The 15,472-nt window shown below is 43.0% G+C and overlaps 1 protein-coding gene across 6 annotated transcripts in view; it reads left to right on the forward strand.

The window, feature by feature from the left end:
* NDRG3 (NDRG family member 3) overlaps positions 1 to 15,472 on the forward strand; it is a 75,362-nt gene that overhangs the window by 18,005 nt on the left and 41,885 nt on the right. For 2 of the 6 annotated variants that reach the window (XM_058562757.1, XM_058562756.1), the window contains exons 2-3: positions 9,577 to 9,612; positions 11,213 to 11,302. The exons of 2 other annotated variants lie outside the window; for them this stretch is intronic. Coding sequence is in view for 2 of the 4 variants with exons in the window: in XM_058562751.1 (XP_058418734.1) it covers positions 9,577 to 9,612 (36 nt within the window). In the remaining 2 variants the exon portion in view is untranslated. The remainder of the gene's footprint in view (positions 1 to 9,576; positions 9,613 to 11,212; positions 11,303 to 15,472) is intronic. 2 more of the 6 variants (XM_058562751.1, XM_058562753.1) reach the window with 1 other exon arrangement.

Here is a 15,472-nt window from a genome sequence, read left to right on the forward strand (position 1 = left end):
ACTCTGTTTTCACTAAAATATATGTCTTTTCTTCTGTGATTAGCTTATTTTCTATGTTATCTGAATAGTAACTAACTCAAAACATATTTAGCTTGACTTTCTATAGAGAGAATACTTGCTTAAAATGTATTTCTCTTTTTTTTTTTAAAGATATATTTTATTTAGGTTTTTTTTTTTTTTTTTTTTTGTGAGGAAGATCAGCCCTGAGCTAACATCCGTGCTAATCCTCCTCTTTTTGCTGTGGAAGACCGGCTCTGAGCTAACACCTATTGCCAATCCTCCTCCATTTTTTCCCCAAAGCCCCAGTAGATAGTTGTATGTCATAGTTGCACATCCTTCTAGTTGCTGTGTGTGGGACGCGGCCTCAGCATGGCCGGAGAAGTGGTGCGTCGGTGCGCGCCCAGGATCCGAACCCGGGCCGCCAGTAGCGGAGTGCACGCACTTAACCACCAAGCCACAGGGCCGGCCCTAGAATGTATTTCTTAACCTTCGTGTTGATGTCTTTCCTCCCTTTTCTTTCTTCCTACTTTTGTTTCCAGGGGCCAAATTCAATCAAGTTATCCTTGAGATTTTCTTCTTATACAGATAGAGATGTTAAGGGAAAAAATAATATGGCAAAGTTAAGCAGAAAGTATGAGAGTGGGGGTTGACTTAGAATCCAAGTGTCTTGACTTTCAGCCTCTAAGAGGAAAACTTAACATCCATGGCTGGTGATGTACGTATAGGCTGCAACGCTTCCCCTAAAGTTTGTCAAGTCTGTGATGTGACCTTTCTGTCAACGTTGAGGTTTTCATCAGGAATGCCTGGATGTCAGTAATATACCTCATTTTTATGTTAGTATTAGAGAACTGCACAATGAGCAGCATAGTTAGCAGCCACCAGGATTCAGCAGGTAAAGAGTGGTGTGATGATAGGAGTTACTGAAGAGCTAAGAAAGAGTTGTTCTCTCTCCTGTCCCTCTCCATTCAGTAAATGTACCTGAAATTCCTTCTTTTTCAACCCCATTCTTTTGGTTTATTGTCATCGTCTCCTATTAAAATACTCTTGTAGTTTGGTGTGAAGGAGTCCATGATATCCTTTCCTGAGAGGAATATTGATGGAGAGTAAGGGTAAAGATGGGCGAGGTTGGGTTGGGGGTGCTACACCAGGAGATGCTATTGCCTGTTACCTTTTTTTGCCCAAAGCAAGGCCCTTCACTTCTGGGGCTCTTGACTTACCAGGTGTTTATTAATTTGCTATTGAATCCTGCCAGCCCCATTTTCATCCCTGTGACCTCATGTCTCCATCCCCACTGCCACCCCTTCCTTTATCTTTCACCAGATTTCTTGCTCTGTCCCTTGGCAAGCTGCACACTTTTTAAACCCCCATTTGGTTTCTCCTGCTGCTTCCCCTCGTGTTTTCAGAAAACTTGCTCCCTCTTTAAGTATTATATTTTGGTGCATGTGAAGGGCTGTCCCAAAAATGATGTGCCACAAAGAGGAGGAAGGAAATGAAATCTGCATCTGTAAAGCTTATGTGTAGCCACAGAAATGGATAGTCACAGGAGGCAGGAGTAGGCAGTTTAGCTTCAGGAAGGTGGTAACCCCCTAAACCTGGCTGATCATCTGAATCAGCTGAGGAATTGTTTAAAAATATAGATTCCTGGGTCCCAGTCTAGAAAAACTAAATTGGAATCTGAGGGGAGGGGGACAGGACACACACACCCCTCTTTGATCAGTGGTCTTCATCTTTGGCTGCCTATTGGAACTACTTGGGGAGATTTAAAAATGACCAGTGCCTAGGTCTTACCTCCAGAGATTCTGATTGAATTAGTCTGGGGTGAGCTTTTTTAAGAGCTCCCAAGATTGAGGGGCCGGCCCAGTGGCATAGTGGTTAAGTTCACACACTCTGCTTCGGCCGCCCAGGGTTCACAGGTTTGGATCCTGGTCATGGACCTACAAACTGCTTATCAAGCCATGCTGTGGCAGCGTCCCATATCAACTAGAGGAACATTGGCATGGATGTTAACCCAGGACCAATCTTCCTCAGCAAAAAGAGGAGGATTGGCAACGGATGTTAGCTCAGGGCTAATCTTCCTCACAAAAAAAAGAAAAAAAAAAGAGCTCCCAAGATTGAGAACTATGGCTAAGGTGATTCTGATTAGCCAATGTTGGAAACCCAGGACCTGCTGGATCTCAGATATTTGAGGACTGGGGCACAAATAAGAGGATGATCCTTCCTTGACCCTGGAAGTGCACAGAATGCCTGAGGAGGCATCAACATGAGGAGTTGAATTGACTGGATATCTCATAGAGAAGGCAGCTGGAAAAAGAAAGATTCAGTGACTGTGACCATAGAAAAGAATTGAATTATGTCAAAGGTCCTCCTTCTGAGGCCATAGGGATGCCTTGGCTGTGTCTTATGTGTGCCCGAGTGCAATGAACAGAATTTTGCCCCCTCCCCCTAGATTCGTATGTTGAAGCCCTAACCCCCATGTGACTATATTGGAGATATGGCCTTTAAGGAGGTGATTAAGATTAAATGAGGTCATAGAGGTGGAGCTGTAATCGGTTAGGATTGGTGGCCTTATCAGAATAGGGAGAAAGAGAGAGAGATTCCCCCACCCACCTACCCACCCAATGTGAGGACACAGCAAGATGGCAGCCATCTGCAAGCCAGGAAGGGAACTCTGACCAGAAACCAAACCCTGCTGGATCCTTGATCTTGGACTTCTAGCTTCCAGAACTGTGAGAAAATAAATTTCTGTTGTTTAAGCCACTCAGGCAGCTGGAGCAGCCTAAGACACCAAGCACTGTTTCACTTCCTAACATGTGTTAGCTCCTCTTTGATGTGCCTGTGCTGTTCTACCCACTTCCCATGCTCCATTTTGTTCCTCTCCTTGAGAAGTGCTCCTGTCCCATCACTGTTCACGAGAGCTCCCCTGCTCCAGCCAAGCTTTATAGAAGTAGATTGGCAAGAGGCCCTCTTCGGATGGTAGCATTCCCAAACAAAGAATTCCACCTCCGTTAACCTCCCTTTCCCCCCAACCCCACCTCCAGTATATCAATGACTCGGTCTTTGCCCAGCAAGTGGGTGCTTTTGCATGCATTGTGAAAGGTATAATGATGTTAATGCCTCTCATCCATTATTTCATTTGATTCTCCAATAGCCTGCTGGTGTAGGGTGCACAGATCAATCTATTCCCAGATTGCTGATGAGGAAACTAACCCTAAGAAAGGTGAAGTAGCTTACTCAGATTGAGTACCTGAGAATGCCTGCTGTAGGGCAGGATTTCTCAATCTTGGCGCTATTAATGTTTTGGGCTAGATAATTTCTTGTTGTGGGAGACCGTCCTGTGCATTGTAGGGTGTTTAGCAGCATCTTTGGCCTCTACCCACTAGATGCCAATGGCACTCCCAAGTGGTGACAACCAAAAATGTCTCCAGACATTGTCAGATGTCTCCTGGGGGGCAAAGTCTCCCAGGTTAAGAACCCCTGCTGTTAGGGTATAAGCCTCCAGGTTTGAATAGGAGTAGATGTCTTGAGGGGTTCTTTTGGGGTGGGGGGGTTGGTCTATCCTGTTTTTATTTGTTAAGCACCTCTTATGTGCTAGGTGCTTTACACACCTTCTTTTAGTCATCAGAGTATCCCTTTGAAGTGGATGGTAGTATTCCTCACTTAGCAGATGAAAATCTGATGGAAAGACCGGCTTGCGCAGTCAGTAAGTGGCAGAGCCAGAACTGAAACCCAGGTCTTGCCTACTCCAGAACCTGAGGGCTTGGGCCGGCCCCGTGGCTTGGTGGTTAAGTGCACGCGCTCCGATGCTGGTGGCCCGGGTTCGGATCCCGGGCGCGCACCGAGGCACCACTTCTCCGTCCGTCCTGAGGCCGAGTCCCACATACAGCAACTAGAAGGATGTGCAGCTATGACATACAACTATCTACTGGGGCTTTGGGGGGAAAAAATAAATAAAATCTTTATAAAAAAAAAAAAAAAAAAAAGAACCTGAGGGCTTGCCACTGTGTTCACCCTATAGATGTTTTGGCATCACCTCTGTGGCTTGCCCTGTCTCTTTAAGGAGAAGCCTAGAGCTGTGTATTGTTTCATTTAATCTTTCTGTCCATTCTCCTCATAGATACTCTTAGCCAAAGACATCGCTGTACCCTTCCAGGCTCCAGAGAGCTAAAGGAAGTCTAGAACCAACCTATTGTGGAGAAATTTGTCCTGACATGACTATAAGGAAGCATTCTCAAAATAGGTTTAAGCGAGGCTTATGTTAACTTTTCTCATTTGTTGCTACTTTTCCCATTTAATTTTAGTATGCCTGTAATTTTGTCTATGGCTCAGAATTGTGAAGAATTGGGTAATTTGCCATGCTTGTTTTGGCTCCAGTGATGAAAAGAAGCAGCCGCCAGCACTTATCTTTGTTTTTGGGAACAGAATTGCACAGGCGTATGAAATGATTTTTTTTTAAATAGCATTTCACCATTTCAGAGCATTTTCACAGATATTATCTTATTTGAATGTCCCAGCCTCTTATGAAGTAAGTAATTAAAGGTATTTTTAACTCCGTTTTTCAGATGAGGCTCAGAGAGATTATGTGACTTGTCCAACATTAGTGTCTGGTAAGGTGGTGAAGCCACGACTGGAACCCATATCTGTTCACTTCCACCTGGATCAGGGCATTTAGGACTTTTCCGCCATCTGCTGCCTCTTGTAGCTGGTTGTTCCAACCTGTTCACCCCGCAGACCCTGTAGTAAGCAGGAGAACTGACTGGTTTGTGCTTCATTTCCCCTGCCCTCCTCCCCTGCCCTCCTCTGCCTGTTGACTCAGACACTACTGAGCCTGGTGAAAGCCGAAGACCAGGCTTGAGAAAGTGAGTAGGAGGCGACATTGGCTTCTGCAGAATTGAGGAAATATCAGGAAAGAGAAGAAATGTTTAGTGAGGAGAAGGGAAACAAGGTATTTACTTTGTTTGGGTTGTTAGAGTAAAAGTGAGGTAGACCCTACTGCAGTTTAAGCTTCCCTTTCTGAGTAGACTGGAAATGTAAGCAGGGGAGAGATGAGGATATTAGAAGTGGAGGTTGGAGAGCCCAGAGATGAGCATTTTTGTAACCTCCAGGACAGCAGAGACAGGCAAAGCATTTGTGCCAAGGTCTCTTTAAAAAAAATAAAAGAGATTTATTGACATTTTCATTAAAGAATAGTCATGAAGTGCAACATTGCTTGTACAATTGTTGATAAGGATTATTGTCTAGCAATTATTTGTTTTTTAAACCTTCCTCCCTCTCTTCCCCCTTTTTTCATACTTCTCTTCATTCATTGACCTATTCTCAGTTGCTTTTTGCTTATTCTCCAGGCTTATACTTGAGAGAATTACTTGTTTTTTTTGTTTTGTGAGGAAGATCGGCCCTGGGCTAACATCCATGCCCATCTTCCTCCACTTTATATATATGGGATGCCACCACAGCATGGCTTGCCAAGCGGTGCATCGGTGGTGCGTGCCCGGGATCTGGGCCGGCGAACCCTGGGCCACTGCAGCAGAGCGCACGCACTTAACTGCTTGCGCCACCGGGCCGGCCCCTAGAATTACTTGTTTTTAATTTACTTTCTTGAGCTGCTTCCTTTACCTTCTACATTTGATCCTGATGCTCCACCAGGAAACACTCCCCTTAGCTGTCTTCTACCTTGACTGCAACTTTCAGTAATAATTTCTCTTTTTGCTTGATTTATTCTTTCTTCTCTCGTCCCCCAAATTATTGTATTATTTTAATTTTATTCTTGAATCCCTTTCTGCTACTTAAGTCTGCTTAGTGCAGAAATCTCTCTGAACATGGAATTAATGATACCTTCAAAATGGACCAAAAAATAGAAAGCCACCCAGAGCTTGAAACTTCTAGAAATTTTGTTAGAGTGGAACCATGTATCACGAATATGGAGACAAATAAATCCCCAGGGAAGGGCCCCAGGGAAGTCTCTCTCCTTCCAGAATGCATCCAATGAGTAGTATTGAATTTTTAATGAGTTTAGAGTATCACAAAGAGACAAATAAATCCCCAGGGAAGGGCCCCAGGGAAGTCTCTCTCCTTCCAGAATGCATCCAATGAGTAGTATTGAATTTTTAATGAGTTCAGAGAAGGTGGCTTCCATTGACCACAGTCAAGTGGGGAGACAGCTAATGATCTCTGTTGAGAAACTCTGGGTGCCAAACACTGTCAACAGACCCGGTCATATCTTTTCTCATCACTCGTGAAACTTGAGCCATTTTCTCAGAGGGTCTGGCATCTCTTTAAAAAAAAAAGCCAAGTTAAGAAGTGTTAGATATTCTTCTCCCAATTTTTAGTACATTTTTCTGGGAGTCTAGCTGTGTATATTGGATTAAGAACGTGCAGGGTTTTGGTTTTTTTTTTTTTTTGCTAGATACTCAACAAAAAAGAGATGGCTTCAGTTTCTAGAGAATTGCCTCTTTCTGCTTTTGGCGTTTCACTCTGTGCTCATCTCAGGCTTCAGGGCCTCGCGAAGTGCCTCATGGCTATGCTGACATGCTTGTGAGGAAGGGGAATTCATGCATATAGTGACAGCTGCTTCCCAAATGGCTCATCAAAATTTGTGTCTCTGTATTCCATGACCAAGATTTTAGTTCAGACTAGAGTGGTTTTCTCTAGGCTTTCTAAATAAAAATCTGTAAAGGAACCTCTGGGAACCATGTAAGATCGAAGCCCTAACATAGTCTTTTTCAACATCATTATTAATGATTCTTCAAAAGATTAAATGAATCTTTAGGTCTTATATTATAAAATACTAAGTTACCCAATATATTTTTTATCATAGCAAATCCTTTTTTCTTGTAATTTTCTAAGTACAAAAGGGGAAGTATATCCTCATTGTAGAAAAGTATAAAGAAAATTATAATCACCCATAACCTCTCTATTCAGAAATAGCTGCTATTATTAATGTTTTGGTATTTTTCTTCTAGTTTTTTTTAGTACATGTTTAATGTAGTTGAGGTCAAACTGTAAAGACCATATTGTATCCTACTTTATTTTCACTTAATGACCATGTCATATCTTAAACTGGAATGCAGTCGAGTGTTTTATTATTTTTGACCCCAAGTCCTAACAAAAATCTTTCAACATTTAATTTTGTTATATTGGCTTATTTGTTGTATAAATATATTTCAAGCACCTGATTTATACCAGGCCCTGTGCTATATTTGGGGGAAAGTGCAAGTTGAATCAGGAAACAGAGACTCACCAGCTGGTCATTTATATCCCACTGAAACCATCTACCCTAGTCCATGAGAGGGCCCTTCCCTCTGCTTCTCATAGTCTGACTAGAAACACAATGACTTCTCTGAAGGAGGTTTCAGGCGTTTGATGGGGCTAGTGGGAGCCACGAAACACTGTGATCTTTTTTACCAAATGCAGCTTCCTTGAAAATGTGCTACCCATTCCCATCTGCATGGTATCTTAGTTGTCTTTCCATGCTGTAACCACATCCGACTTGATTTTGTAAAATTGGTTTCATGCCAGGAATAATACTTCAGACTGGCTGTCTCTACCACTCTCTCTTGTTCTCATTGTCATCTGCAGTCTCTCTGTGATTGGTAATCTTGTGACTTTAATGCCACCTTTAGAGAAACAAGGGCTGCTTATCCATAACCTTATTCCTTCAAAAGCTTTCTGTCTGTAGATCAGTGCTATCCAACAGAAGTTTCTGCAATAATGGAAACATTCTGTATCTGCACTGCCCAATAATACAGTACCTACTAGCCACCTATGTCTGTTGAGTACTTGAAATGTGGCTAATGTGACTGAGAAACTGAATTTTTTATTTTAATTAATTTTAATATAAATTGCCACATATGGCTAATGGCTGCAGTATTGGATAGTGCCGCTCTAGGTCATCCCAGCTGGTTCTGCCAGTTCCTCTCATGGGGGGGACAGTTTGTTTCTGTGGGTGATTTTTTACTACACAGGGCTGTGGTGTTAACCCCTCTGTTTTGTCCTGCTAGCAGTGTGGGTGGTGGGATACAGAACTATTTCTTTTTTCTTTTTTTTAATTTTATTTATTTTTTTCCCCCAAAGCCCCAGTAGATAGTTGTATGTCATAGCTGTACTTCCTTCTAGTTGCTGTATGTGGGATGCGGCCTCAGCATGGCCGGAGAAGCGGTACGTCGGTGCGCGCCCGGGATCCGAACCCGGGCCACCAGCAGCGGAGCACATGCACTTAACCGCTAAGCCACGGGCCGGCCCCAGAACTATTTCTAAGAGGATCTTCTGAAGAGGATGGGACTGCTTAGTACTCCCTTAGGATCAGGTTTCTAGATGTTCTCTGGAGGAGCAGCTCTTGGGAAGGTGCTTATTAGCAACTCCACACCTTCTGGAAGCCATTGCAGTCAGAAGAGAGATGTTATAATAATACAGTTTCTAAATAATGAGGTTTTTTTTCAGGGGAAAGGCTTTGCTGTATGAAAAATCAAGTCAGAAGGTTTTTCTCCCTCCCAAATACATCACTCATTACTCTTTTTATACTCTTATGTCATACTCTTGCAAATCTGGCATCTGAAATGCTACAAAAATGCCTCTGAGTCATTGTCATTGATTTTTTTTTTTTGCCAATCAAACATTAGTATGATATAATCTCTTTTCAGAAACTTGATGATTTCTCCTTGGATCTTTGTGTGTGTGTGTCTGTGTGTGTGTGGTGTGTGAGGAAGATTGGCTCTGAGCTAATATCTGTTGCCAATCTTCTTCTTTTGGCTTGAGGAAGATTGTCACTGAGCTAACATCTGTGCCAGTCTTCCTCTGTTTTTTTTTTTTGTGTATGTGGGACGCCACCACAGCATGGCTTGATGAGCGGTGTGTAGGTCCGCACCTGGAATCCAAGCCCGCAAACCCCAGGCTGCCAAAGCGGAGCATGGGAACTTAATGATTACGCCACTGGGCCAGCCCCTCTCCTTGGATCTTTTGACTGTGTTCTGCTTTTTCAATGATTCAGTGATTTGTCTTTCTTTCCTATCAGCAGTTTCATGGGAGGTAACAGATCTGCTGGTGTATTAGGAACCCTGTCTTTCTTTCTCTCCTTCAGTGACACTGCCTTTCTTCCTTGTTAAATTTCAAGTCTTCTGTTTCTGATCCATCTATATCTTTCTCCTCTTCTTGATCCTTTCTTGAACTCCTGGTTGTGGGCACCCTGGCTCCTGCCCTCCTTTGCACCTCTCAGGGTTGGCCTCCAACTCCTGTCCTCCAGGTACTTCCTTTGTGGGCTGTGAGTGTGCTCTTAGACTCTGGTCCGTGTTTCACCCTCTCCCACAGCTTCTCACTGCTCTCCTTAGGTAGGGAGGCAAGAAGTTACAAGCTTTACTGGGAAACCAGGCTCCTCTCCTTTATCTTCACAGGAAGCCCGCCAGACTCACCTTTTACTAACGCATGTTAGGAACCCACCCAGCCTCTGAAGCGTTTCGATGAGAACCATTTTAGTTTTATGGCAACCAAAAGGCTGCATATAGACTGCTTTCACTGTGAACTGAATTTGCTGCACATTTGGGGAAGCCACATGGGAAACTGACTGTGTTTTCTGCCTTCTGTTGACAGAATGGTACACGAAACTTCCAGGACTTTGACTGTCAGGTAAGGACTGTACAAGCACCGAGGAGGGCTGTGTACAGGATCTCTGCAGTGCTTCCCTCCCTGTGCTGGTGGTCTTGTAGAAGTGGATCTCTCTTCGTAGCTAATCATGGCTCCTTCCTGTTCTTATGGTCATTGGATCAAGTTTATTGAAAATGATTTGCTATTGTGTTTAAAACTGCATGCCAGGTGCCTGCTTTATGATTGTAGGTTACTGGGTTGAGCTGTCTCTTTGTGATTAAGATCTCCTTTCCTCAGATGATATTGGAAACCCCAGTCACAGGTGTCAAGTGGAAGGTTGTCACCTCACTGCAGAGAAGGTGGGGGAGGGGCAATTTGGAGGGGAGACTTATTGACAGCAAAATCTTTTCCTGAAAGAAAAAGACTAATTAAGTGTTATTAATACAAAATGCAGATTTCTCTTAGCTTTATGTTTGGAAATGCAAAATTAAGCCTGACTCATTAATGTTTTCTTTTTTTTTTTTTTAAGATTTTATTTATTTATTTATTTTCCCCCCAAAGCCCCAGTAGATAGTTGTATGTCATAGCTGCACATCCTTCTAGTTGCTGTATGTGGGATGCAGCCTCAGCATGGCCGGAGAAGCGGTGTGTCGGTGCACGCCCGGGATCCGAACCCGGGCCGCTGGTAGTGGAGCGCGCGCACTTAACCGCTAAGCCACGGGGCCGGTCCTCTATTGCCATTTGAAAATCAATAAAATGAACCAGGACCTCTCCATCTACCTACTTTATCAATTGACTGGCCCTGAAAGAAACGTGAGGAAGGAATGAGTGCATGGAAATGGGAACCTTGTAAGCCTGTTGCAGCCCGACTCTCCCACTTTTGGGATAGATGTCATAGCAGTGGCTAGCAGAAGCAACGTGAAGTAGACTCAGAGGGTCGTAAGCAGGAAAGGAAGGTGCTGGGAAACCAACTTCTTCGCTTCCAGGATTCAGCCAACCTGTATCCCCACAGGCAAATAGTTATTTTCAGGTATGCGTTTATGTTAAGTACATTGGAATCTCCCTATAGCATTAGCATCAAAAGGAAGAACTGATGTCTATCTCATAGGCAGACCAGTTATGTCATAATTTATTGGGTACCTACTGTTGATAAACATGCATCATCTCCAGTCCTTGGAGCAATATCACAAGGTGGTTTTTATCGTCCCTGTTTTACAGATGAGGAAATTGAGAATCACGTTTTATAACTTGCCATTGGGTGGAATTACAGTTGAAAAACCCCGTTCTTCCTGAACCCATTGCCTCTTCTTTCCCACCTGGAAATGTCCAGAGCTGAGATGTTGAAAGGAGTTGAGTTGTCTGTAAAGCTGAGGTTCCTTGGCAGGACAGATGAGACTCACTTTGGAAGGAGCAGGCTCATAGCATTGTTACAGATTTCTGAATCCCAGTGTCAAACATCTCTTGGTGTGACTATTTGGTATTTTATATATACAACATAAGCAGGTAGTGCTGTTAGGGAATCATTTGCTATAGGTCCTTTGCTCAAAAACAAGAAGTCATATTTTTTGATAAGTGGTGTCAGTCAAGTTTGGGTTTAGTTGTTTTTAATGTGATCTAACTCCAGTTATGGTTTGGATCCTAGGTTGAACCAGTTGAACTTGATTGCTGTTAATATTTGATATAATTTACCTAGAAGGAGATCATTTGAGAGAGGGTGACAGTAAAATTCAAGGTGAGGAATTCCAGAAATAGTATATGTATACTCCTACCTAAAAGTGTGGAAATATTTATTTTCATCAAATTGAGTACCTCCTCCCCAAAAAAGACAATTGGAATATAAAAATTTACATGCTTATTGTGAAACAGATAAGAAAAAAACAAAAAGTAAATAAATGAAAATCACTGGTTATTTCACCAGTGTTAATAAATTGGTATATATCCTTTAGGATTTTTTTTGCACATCAATAATCTTAGATATAAATGAAATGGAGTTTTAGAAAGATAATTATGAATCACTCTTTAATATTAAGGCTTAAAAATAGTCTGGCAAAAATTCTTGATATTTTGGGTGAAACTTTAATATAGTGACATATTCTAGCCTCATAAAATAAAATTTTTAGTTCAGTTCTGATACAAATAGAATGATGGCAAGTGTTTGTCACTGTTACTGTCTGTCACTGGTTTTGAATGTAAGCATTCTTTGTGTTCTAAAGAGGAAGAAACCATAGGCCCTTCCTTTTTCCCCCTTCCAGCACTCGTGAATGCTCTCCTACCACCATGCTCGTCTGTCTCTTTGTTAAAGGCTTATGTGATGTTCTGGAGACTTGGAGGAAGCTGAGATTCTAGCGACAGGCTGATAGAAGACCTCTGGCATATGAACTGTGATGTGAGAAGTCTAGAAGGGCTTGGTTAGCCTGAAGGCTTCCCAGAGACCATTGGGCATTATTAGGAGACAAATCAGAACAAATCTAAAGCTGACATTGTCACTAAATGGAAAGGCATTTAGCCTTGGCGTTGGTGTTGTCCATTAGCATAACTGCAGTGAGAGGTTAACTGAAGCCATTTAATCAGGACTTCCTTCTGATCTCTGCCTTGCCTCAGAAAAATCTTTAAGTAATCTTTGGTGATATCCCAGGAAGTTATCTTAGCATCATCGACCAATCTCACAAGTTCAGTCTGAACAGCCTTTTCCTCCTCTATATTCTTTACTAATCAACTACATGCTTTCTTCCCCCCCCCAATAATTGAAAGTGTAATTAAAAGGGTACCATTTCTTTTGGTTCTTTGATTGTCCTAAGTGATTTCATTGCTATACAGCTCCTCTGAGGCAAACACAGTTATATTTGGATGTAAGAGTGACGAGGGAAGGGGTGATTAGAGGTGACCTGCTTAGAATTGATGAGAAAGGAGAAAGGAACCTATTGCTGGTTGGAACAGTGAATCAGCAGGTTTATTGTCCATTTATCTACTTCAGTGCTGCTTAATTCTCCTCTCCTTGTGAGACTATTTGAAAGTTTGGAATTAGAGCTGAGACGGATGCTATAGCTTCTCTGTGTATATGATATATTGCTTTAAAAAAACAAGACTTATCTTGTGTATAATCAGAAACAAATTTAGAAAATTCAGAAAAGTATAAAAATAAAGATTACCTATAATCCTGCTAGCTAGAGATAACCATATGTTATTATATTTCTTTACAGTTTTTACTTTTATATTCCAGTTATCAAAAGAATACATCCTCATAGTTGAATATTTGGAAAGCACACTGAATTATAAAGTGGCTTGAGAAAAACTCATAATCCTATAACCTGGGGACAAGCATGTTAATATGTTTAGTGTTGAGATATATGTGTGTGTAATTTTTGTTTTTACATTTTTTATTTATTTATTTATTTCCCCCAAAGCCCCAGTAGATAGTTGTATGTCATAGTTGCACATCCTTCTAGTTGCTGTACGTGGGACGCGGCCTCAGCATGGCCAGAGAAGCGGTGCGTCAGTGCGCGCCTGGGATCTGAACCCTGGCCGCCAGCATCGGAGCGCGCACTTAACCCCTCTAAGCCACGGAGCTGGCCCTGCGTGTGTAATTTTTATAAAAATAAGTTTTTGATTTATATGGTTGGTTACACTGGGTGTACAGTTTTGTATCCCCTTTTCTGATTTAATATTAGAACACAATCTCATTTCCATGTCATTTTTTTTGTGTGTGTGAGGAAGATCAGCCCTGAGTTAACATCCATGCCAATCCTCCTCTTTTTGCTCAGGAAGACTGGCCCTGAGCTAACATCTATTGCCAATCCTCCTCATTTTTTTCCCTTTTTCTCCCCAAAGAGCCAGCGTGAAGCAGATAGTTGTAGGTCATAGTTGCACATCCTTCTAGTTGCTGTATGTGGGACGCGGCCTCAGCATGGCAGGACAAGCGGTGTGTCAGTGCGCACCTGGGATCCGAGCCTGGGCCGCCAGTAGTGGAGCGCACGCACTTAACCGCTAAGCCATGGGGCCGGCCCGCCATGTCATTTTATTTATTTATTTATTTTTTTTGTGAGGAAGATCAACCCTGAGCTGACATCTGCCAATCCTCCGCTTTTTGCTGAGGAAGACTGGCCCTGGGCTAACACCCCGTGCCCCTCTTCCTCCACTTTGTATGGGACGCCACCACAGCATGGCTTGACAATTGGTGCGTCGGTGTGCACCCGGGATCCGAACCGGCGAACCCCGGGCCGCCGCAGCGGAGCACAAGCACTTAACCACTTGCGCCACCAGGCCAGCCCTGCTTCTTGTCATTTTAAAACTCTCATAAAAATAATTTTTTGTGTGTGTATGTTTGAGGAAGATTAGTCCTGAGCTAACATCCGATGCCAATCCTCCTCTTTTTTCCTGAGGAAGATTGGCCCTGGGCTAACATCCGTGCCCATCTTCCTCTACTTTATATGGGACGCCGCCACAGCATGGCTTGACAAGCGGTGCGTCGGTGCACGCCCAGGATCTGAACCTGCGAACCCCGGGCTGCGAAGCAGAGTGCGAGCACTTCCTCTGCGCCCCCGGACTGGCCCCCTCATAAAAATAATTTTTAATGGCTGTCTGTTATTTCATCATATGGCTGTACCATGACTTAACTATTCCATTATTTTTGGAAATTAAATTGCTTATATGTTCAGTTCACTGAACATTTTTGTGCATAAATTTTATCTACGCTTTGGATTATTTCCTTAGATGGATTCCTGGAATGAGCATATTTAAGGCTCTTGACATATCTTGTCAAATTCCTTTCCACTTCCACCAGAGGGATACTCAATAAATATTAATGGAGAGTGAAAAGCTGCTGTCTGCCAGGATATATCATGCCTATAGGAGAGGCTGATAATGGAGTGAACTCACTAGAATGGAGTTCTTGCTCCTAGGGATAATCCAGGCATGGCCAAGGGATGCGGAATTTCATGCTGGCTCTTTAATTGCAGTAGCTCTTTAGAGGATTGATTTGTAGAAGCCAACTGTGAGGGTTGGTTTTTAGTACCACAATTCAAATGAATGTATGGTTAACGCCTTTCCTAAAGGGCTTTAAAGAGCTTTAAACTCTTGCAGATCACTTGGTGAATGGACATTGTTACAAAATAAGAATTAAGTGAAATAAATATCCTGAAAGTTCCTTCCATAGAAAAGAGGTGTTTGGAGAGAGCTGGGATTCAGCCACCAGCTGCAATCTGTGTTAGAGAACTTGATCAGTTCCACGCTCCTCCCCGAGCCTTGAAGGATGTGAAGGTGGCCCCAGTCCACCTTTGAGCCTCTTGTCCCACTGCTTCCATTTGTATGCCCCCCCCCCGAGGAAAACTGGAATTATTGCTGACCTACCCCTACTTCTGCTTTGTGCTTTTCCTTTCTGATAGCCTTTGTCCACAGTTCCTCCCTTGAGATGCGTCCCCCTACCTTGGTTTGATTTTGTTGTTGTTATTGGAGGGTGGGGGCAAAAGGGAGGTTGATTATTAAGTTCTAAGGATATAGATGACTCTATTCTCATTTGCGGGGAAAAAATCTTATAGGAAAAGCTAAGGTCTTTTTTATCACCACTCCCAATCTCAATTGTCTTTTCCTTTGTCACTAGAGTTTATTTCTCAGACAAGCTCTGTCGCATCATAAGCATGATGGCTGCCAACTGCCCAAAACTCATCCTTCCAGCTTAGCAGCCTTACTGTTAAGAGAAGATCTTTACCTGTCACTCCAGGGAAAAGGCCAGGGGCGGACTTTTGTTGTTTCAGCATGGGTCACGTGGTGGGGGGTTGGGGGGGTCACATGCACATCCCTGAACCACTCACTGTGGTCCAGAGAGTGGGGTGTTTGAATTAGCCAGACCTGGACCTCTTCCTGTTTGGACTTGCTTAGAGTGTGCATGTTCTGAAGGTGTTCTGGG

Source organism: Diceros bicornis, chromosome 19, assembly GCF_020826845.1.
Source record: "Diceros bicornis minor isolate mBicDic1 chromosome 19, mDicBic1.mat.cur, whole genome shotgun sequence".
In the NCBI taxonomy this organism is placed as follows: Eukaryota; Metazoa; Chordata; class Mammalia; order Perissodactyla; family Rhinocerotidae; genus Diceros; species Diceros bicornis.